General features: G+C 40.6%; 1 protein-coding gene across 1 annotated transcript; it reads left to right on the forward strand.

Annotated features, from left to right (window-relative positions):
- The first annotated feature begins 3,679 nt into the window (after positions 1-3,679).
- Positions 3,680-6,540, forward strand: LOC124636590 (neuropeptide-like protein 29). The gene is made up of 2 exons (XM_047172746.1): positions 3,680-4,732; positions 6,035-6,540. Exons 1-2 carry the CDS (start codon positions 4,721-4,723, stop codon positions 6,413-6,415), a joined length of 393 nt encoding a protein of 130 aa, XP_047028702.1. The 5' UTR covers positions 3,680-4,720; the 3' UTR covers positions 6,416-6,540.
- The last annotated feature ends 839 nt before the right edge of the window (positions 6,541-7,379 follow it).

The raw sequence follows: 7,379 nt of genomic DNA on the forward strand, positions 1-7,379 counted from the left end.
TAATCCTGCTCTAGCGACTCCACTCTGGACGGCCAAGCCAAGCCATACGCGTGAGACCTACCCTCGTCATGGTTCACTCCGACCGGCCGGAGATGGGGGACAGTATACTCTCCCTGGAGAACTCAGTATATATAGCCCCGCGGGGTCGCTACTCCCCGTCATCAGCCTCAGCTGTCCTGCGGTGCCTATATCTCATTATTATTGTCGTTATTATCTTAAGAGCCTTTGTCCCAATTATGTTAGGGTCGACTTCCAGTCACGATGCAACTGAGTACCAGTGTTTTACAAGGAGCGACTGCCTATCTGACCTCCACAACCCGGTTAACCGCTCAACCCAACACCCCTTGGTAAGACTTACTGGCTTCTGACTACCCATAACGACTGCCAAGAATGTTCAATGACAGCCGGAACCTACAGTTTAAAATCCCCTCCAAATAACGGTCATTGGTATCCAAAATATACGTAGAAAGTACATACGAACTTAGAAAAGCATTGGCAGGCACTTGCAAGACCTGGAATCAAAGACGCACGTTCATACTTGAGAGATTGGTTCTCTACCCACTAAACCACCACGACTTCCACTAAGTCACCACGACTTTGTCATCTATTTAATCTTTTTTTACGTAATAATACGTGTAATATTTTTGCCACACACAACTTAAATGCGGACTAATTAGAATCACTACTTTTATCCCTATGGTCACGTCTATTGCGGTTCAGTTCTCAGCGTTTTGTTTAGTCTGCTGTCCTTTTGCCGTTAAAGTCCAAAAATTAAATATATGGAACGTTTCTAATGGTTATGCGTATTCCATTGTTTTCAAGTCAACGGGCCCTTAAAATTCAATATCAGACTATTCAGATCTTTGATTTTGCTGACCCCGTAGTCGCTGGCATAAGGGACAGGATCCGCGTACGAAGTCGCGGGTAGAAGCTAGTAATAAATAAACCATTGAGCAGGCGCAATGTCCAATCGTCCACCTTGCTTCATACGTTTGATTGATTTCAATGAACTCTGTAACAGGTATTTATTAATAAAACACTGGTAACGTAACTAAGTACGTAATATTTCAGTTGCCGGTAAATAAATCTTAGTGCTACAGCTGCGGGATACCGAGCCGCTATTAGGCAACGCGCCGGACATGTGGTAGTTAGCTGTCAATGTGGGCCACACGTGTAGCCCTACTATGTACCAAGTACTACCTACGTAGGCCCAAGTAGTGTTAAGTACGACCTAGGTACGCGCGTGCTCCGGCCAACAGCCTGCATTTAAATATGATTGGGTTATTTACCCACTTTAGATTTTAAATATTATTTGGCTTTCGATAGCATATTATTTAATGTAAGGTTTTGCATATGCAATTAAGTAAGTAGATCAAGATTATAGGAGTAGGTATCTATGAAATTGTAGTTCGTAAGCAGGTGTATAGCTGTAATTGAAAACAATTATACGTCAGTTTATGGACATTACAGGTTGCCATACAATTTGATTTCGCTATAAGTATACACAAATATAGGAATAATGTGATCAAAATTCATTGGGATAGTTAAGCTTCCTTTTTTACAAGGCTAGTACGTGTTCTATGCCATTAGTCACTCAGCCCCAAAACATCTGCGCTGAGAACTTGAGTAAAACTAGCAGAACCTTATTTTCGGCACTGCACACTGCTCCTATATGATATACGTACTTACATAATCCGTAGTCAAATAAACGACTTTTAGACACGGACATACACTGACGAATTCAAGTCGTGAGCACACCATTAACACGACCCAAACACCTGAAACATAGCCATAGCCAATAGACGTACCCTCATGGCTGGTGACGTCATCGGCGCGGGCGCAGGCTCATATCCTGCCAGGATGCGCATTAGAAAGGTGTGAGACAACACGTGTTATTAAACACAAGGCTGATACACGCAATTATCTATATGTCGTCTGGGCGTATATTACTCATTCAGATGTTATGATATTGTCAGCAGAAAATAATAGATTGTTTGTCTAGGGATGTTCAGGTGGCTGCGCTTGTCTGCAAAGTGACAAGTCGCTATATGTCTGGACAGTTACTAATGCCAAATATTTAATTATGTAGATGAATAATACATATTTAAATTTTACATGGGTTTTACATGGGCACTACCTATTTTCAGAGTATGTAGTAGTTCGGAGTTTTGTTGGTTGGTTATGCCTTCCAGCCATACACTAGTGTTACCATGCTCTAGTCTTACTTACTTAGTACGTTCAGTGAAAAGAAGCATGCATTAATGGAACGTTATGAGAACCAATTGCACAGCAATATGCCCTAACAAATAACTTGAGCTCAATGTCCCCCTCTCCCCGGCGTGAACATTACGACCGGCGTGTGGTAACCATACGCGCCATATACGACTGTTTATTACTAAACATTCTATGTGCAGTACTTTTGACTCATACGAAGGAAAATATACATTCCGGACATACTGCTCATATTAGCTTTAGAAGCAAATGAAATAGCAACTCGTATGAAGACGATTTGTAGCTAGATTGTTGTCAGGCGCTAAACTATTATGATGAGAACGAGCGGCAAGTGCGCAAACATGTAGTGAGAAAATTGACCTAGATTTATGAATGGTAAGGGTAAGTTAACTTATAAAGTAAACATATGTATAGGTTACACATTATATACATAGGATACACTGTTCTCGACATCGATCATAAAATGTGACGGCTGGAAAACCTGCTTCTCTAGTAATTCAACACATTTACATTAGGAAGATAACATCTAACATGCGACTACCAACTTATAATATAGGTACAAAGGTATAGGTAGTGCAGCAAAACATATCTAAACACCTTACAATTTACAATACCAGGCAATAAAAAGTCGGATTATGAAGTATTACAATAGAATTAGTTTGGATTCATTGATTGGGTATCAGCAGTGAGGTTGGCCAATCAATAAGGCGCTCTAGACAATGGCGTGGTCTCACGACTGACGCATTGTGCTCGCTGTGGGACAAGCTGAACCTATGCACGGGGTAAGGGCTTGGACACAACACACACCACAAAAGCCCCTTAGTAGTGGCTCACCTTCATTAGGAAAACCCTCTCCTAAAGTTAGGTGTATATTGTGTCCGTATTTTGTAAGTTGTAGTATGTCGGTATTTCGTCGGTATTTCGTCGCTATGGTCGCGGCGGAATGCACTGTAAAGCATTTAAGACTAAGTAATTTTTGGTAATGAAACTGTTACATAAATTAATTTTAAAGGTTTAGGTATTAGGGGATACGAATGTGCGATGTTACATGTAAATTAATTTATACTTTTAACGACCTGTTTAACAAAGTGTGTGTGCCCTAGTCCTAACTTACCATTATGAGCGTATTACAATTGTTGACGGTTGAAAGGCCAAACGCTAAGTTTTTGTTGTATACTATGATTTAATTCTAACGTAAATGAGCAAAGGTTTTCAATAAGGTAAGGATATCAGTTACCCAATCACGCTGCGGAAGTAAGCGCACTAATGTAATGTGAGTAAGAAACTATTTAGGCAGATCAGTCGGTAATGCACTACCTTTAGGGCTTAAATGGTGCTGCTAACTATTGGAAAAACACGCGTAAAAGCCTTAAAAAGTTAGAAAAGTCGTATGTCAGAGTTTGTTTTGACAAAGTTTTTGCTGGAATTATTTGTTAATTACAAGTAGTTTTATAAAAATAGTGGTATCTAACGCATAAATATAATGGAGTATAGGGATAATATCAATGACTTGATCTATTGGTGAAAGAGGGTTGAACTTCAAACAACGCACATGAATGTGGGAGTCACCGAGAAAAACAAACGCTTTTGTAAATCAAGTAGATTATCAATTAACGGCATTCTGTAGCAATGGTAGCCAAAATGGGGCTGATGGCATAATCTTAATCAACCTACAGCTTTACTGCAACTCGTGCTAATTTGATTAGTAAGGATTTAATTGAACTTCATTTTCTTTACGATTGTTGAAGCAATCTCTACCTACATTATTTTTTCGATAGCTATTGTGTAAGGCACCTATCTAAGCAGACTTAGTATATGAAGTTAGAAATTAGATCAGCATCAATCCCTAAGTGAATTGTCGAGAATGTGTTCTTACTTAGGAGGAATTATAAATTAAATCTTAAATAATTACCACCTAATTACTATTTACAATGTCCTTACAGTCACCACCACAGCCTTGATTATAAGTCGTCATCCTGCGCGACAAAATGATAAAATAATCATACATTAAAGGAAACGCCACGTTGCACACCGGCGAGTGGTAATCAAAAATGATAATAATACAAGTTGGGAGGCTGTGGTACCCCGAACTGCAGGGGCTGACAACCGCTGGCGAATATTGGTGGCATGCAGCAGTACAAATTGCGCACGGTTTTCTTTTCAATATAAGTTATAATTTCCTTTAATGACCATCTATCCATCTTTAAGTGATTGAATCCACGTAGAACTTAAATTTTCATAAAATTAAATAGTTTCTTATTTGTTTTATGCAGCTGTAAATATTTTCTGACCAGTACCTTTTTGTTTAAATATTCACCTATAAAGGTTTACCACCCCTGCAGTACTACCCGGTGGCCGAATACCATGGTACAGGGTCTACACGGGTCAGTGTACAGGTACACTCGCGTGGTACGCGGGCCGCCAGGAGTTATAAGGTGCGCAGACGCCGCCGCAGGACTAGTGCTTGTCCAACCAACACATTGCTAACATGAAGGCTGCTGTAAGTTGCATTTTTGTTTACCTTTTATTTATAAACAGAGCTTAGATTGTAAGTAGGTATAGTTCGGCCATTCAGAGAATGCGTTCCTGACACGTCGCGATTGAACTGACGACGTAACTACATTCATTGATTATTGATATAATAATGTTGTTTTAATGCTCCTCAATTGTTAAAACGGTAAACAACCAGCAAAAATATTTTTATCGTAACTGCAACGCCATTGCAAAGTTACGTCGTCAGTTCAATCGCGACGTGTCAGGAACGCATTCTCTGAATGGCCGAACTATAGTGTAATTAATTTGAAGTTAAAATGGTTTGTGTATAACTCAAGATTCGACCTTCTTATCGACTAACATTCTTATCTGTACTTAATCCCATAGCCCTTCAAGCTGAAAAAGACAGAAATAACAATTTCTTTGGAAAAAAATTGCTATGGTTAAAGGGTTGTCCTGTACCTTATGTCAATTTATTTCAAACAATACATGGGACGAGTTGATATTAAGTGCAGCACTTGATATTTTTTTACAGTATGTTGTAAACTATATCCAGGGGTAACGAGCACAAATTACTACACAACATAGATTAATTTATTAATCTAAGCGAAATCATTATCGCACCTAATGACATTTCTATAATCGATTGACATACTACCATCATCATTGCATTATATTACATCATATCTTAATTTTGTTAACCCGTAAAGCGAATTTAATTTAGTTCAGCTTAATTGTAAAAGTTTCCTCAGCTCAGCAAAAAGTTCATAGATTTCCCAAGCTGCAATGTATTCAGTTATCTAAGGTATAATGAGTAGGGTTGACCAAGCGATTGCCGCGGGATCGAACCTGAGACGCGGCGCCTGCGCACGGCACATTGTCACGATTCTATGCTAATGTCTGCCTGATGCACACGATCGGAGATACCGAAGTGCAGTTCACACGATTGATGAGATTGCACTGCTGTTGCCAAATGTCACATGGTGAAAAATAGGGTGCTATAGCTGTTTAGGTAAGGAGACATAAGAAAACACTTTGCGTACTAAAGGCTGCTTGTAAAAGTCTTCCCAACTACCGATCACCATCATCATCTCCCGAGCCTTTTCCCAATTATTTTGAGGTCGGCTTCCAGTCTAACCGGGTGCAGCTGAGTACCAATGTTTTACAAGGAGCGACTGCTTATCTGACCTCCTCAACACAGTTATCCGGGCAACCCAATACCCACACCGATAGATATTCCAAATAGCATCCATCGTTTTACCGTAACGAACACACACAAGCAATTTCCATATAATGTTCCTCTTTCTAGCTGTGCGTCGTCCTCCTGGTGGTGGCCCTGGCATCGGGCGCCGAGGAGAAGAAGAACGAGAAGCGAGGCTTGCTAGGCCTCGGCTACGGGCTCGGCGGCGGCCTCGGCCACGGGTACTACGGCGGGCACGGGCTCGGCCTGTACTCGCACAGCGCGCCGCTCATCAGCCACAGCGCGCCGATCATCAGCCACAGCGCGCCCATCATCAGCCACGGCTACGGCTTCGGCGGCTACGGCGGCCTCGACCACGGCTACGGCGGCTTGGGGCTCGGCCACGGGGTCATCGCGTCCGCCCCCATCGTGTCACATGGCTACTCTGCCCCCCTCCTCGGCGGTCACTATGGAGCTCCGCTGCTGGGGCTGGGCCATGGCTGGCATTGAGCCCACAGCTAACGTAATATAAGTCCTGTCTGTGAATGTGTTTGTTTAGTGCCAAATTAGTTTACTTGAAGGTTGATTCGACGCAAAATTTTTAATTAATAAATATTTTTTATTTTTCATTTAAATTGGTTTTATTCATTACAACCCGAAGGGTTTAAATAGCTATATATCGGAATAATTTGTCTGTTCTGCTCATGAAGACCATTTCTGCTATAAAAACTCGTAGGAGGTTTAACGAAAATCGGCGTCAAATTGTAACCAATACCTTTGGTATTATTGAGCGCCTAATACATCCTTGTATTTCTCTAAAATACGATAATTTAATACGTTGATCTCTAATTACCGCACATTTTGCAACTACCTCTAATATCAAGTGACATTTCGAAACCGCCCTAACGCCTCATTACCAAACTGCGTCACTGCGCTTTTTAGCCGACTGCCAAAAAAGGGTAATGTTTTCTTGAACCCTTTGCTTACTACTCATAAGGACAGCAGCAGTTGTTGACTCATAAACCGGAGTGCGATATCCTCAATCGCATCAAATTAAATACATCCCAGCGGATAACTGATTGATGTTTGTACGTGCCGCTAGATGGCGCAACCGGAAGCTGCGCCGGCGCCGACCGGAAGTTGCGATACATGCGGTTGAATCAACTTCGGTTGAATCTGAGTAGAAATGAATTAATTGCCAACAGTGAATGAAGTAGGGTCATTTACCTAGTTAAAGTAACTTGCTGTTGGGAAATAAGGATATTTATCTGTAATTTTATTGATACTGGCTTACTTAACGTTTATTTAACTTATCAGTGGTCATTCAAAATAATCTTTGATTTCAACTAATCAGTCGAGCTTTCTTATTTAATGTTATTTACTTGATAATGAAAATAATGAAAATGTATCAAATGTATTAAAGTTTTCATTAGTTAGTATATAAAGTTGTCATTTGATATGTACATGAAAATGT

Source organism: Helicoverpa zea, chromosome 14, assembly GCF_022581195.2.
Source record: "Helicoverpa zea isolate HzStark_Cry1AcR chromosome 14, ilHelZeax1.1, whole genome shotgun sequence".
NCBI lineage: Eukaryota > Metazoa > Arthropoda > Insecta > Lepidoptera > Noctuidae > Helicoverpa > Helicoverpa zea.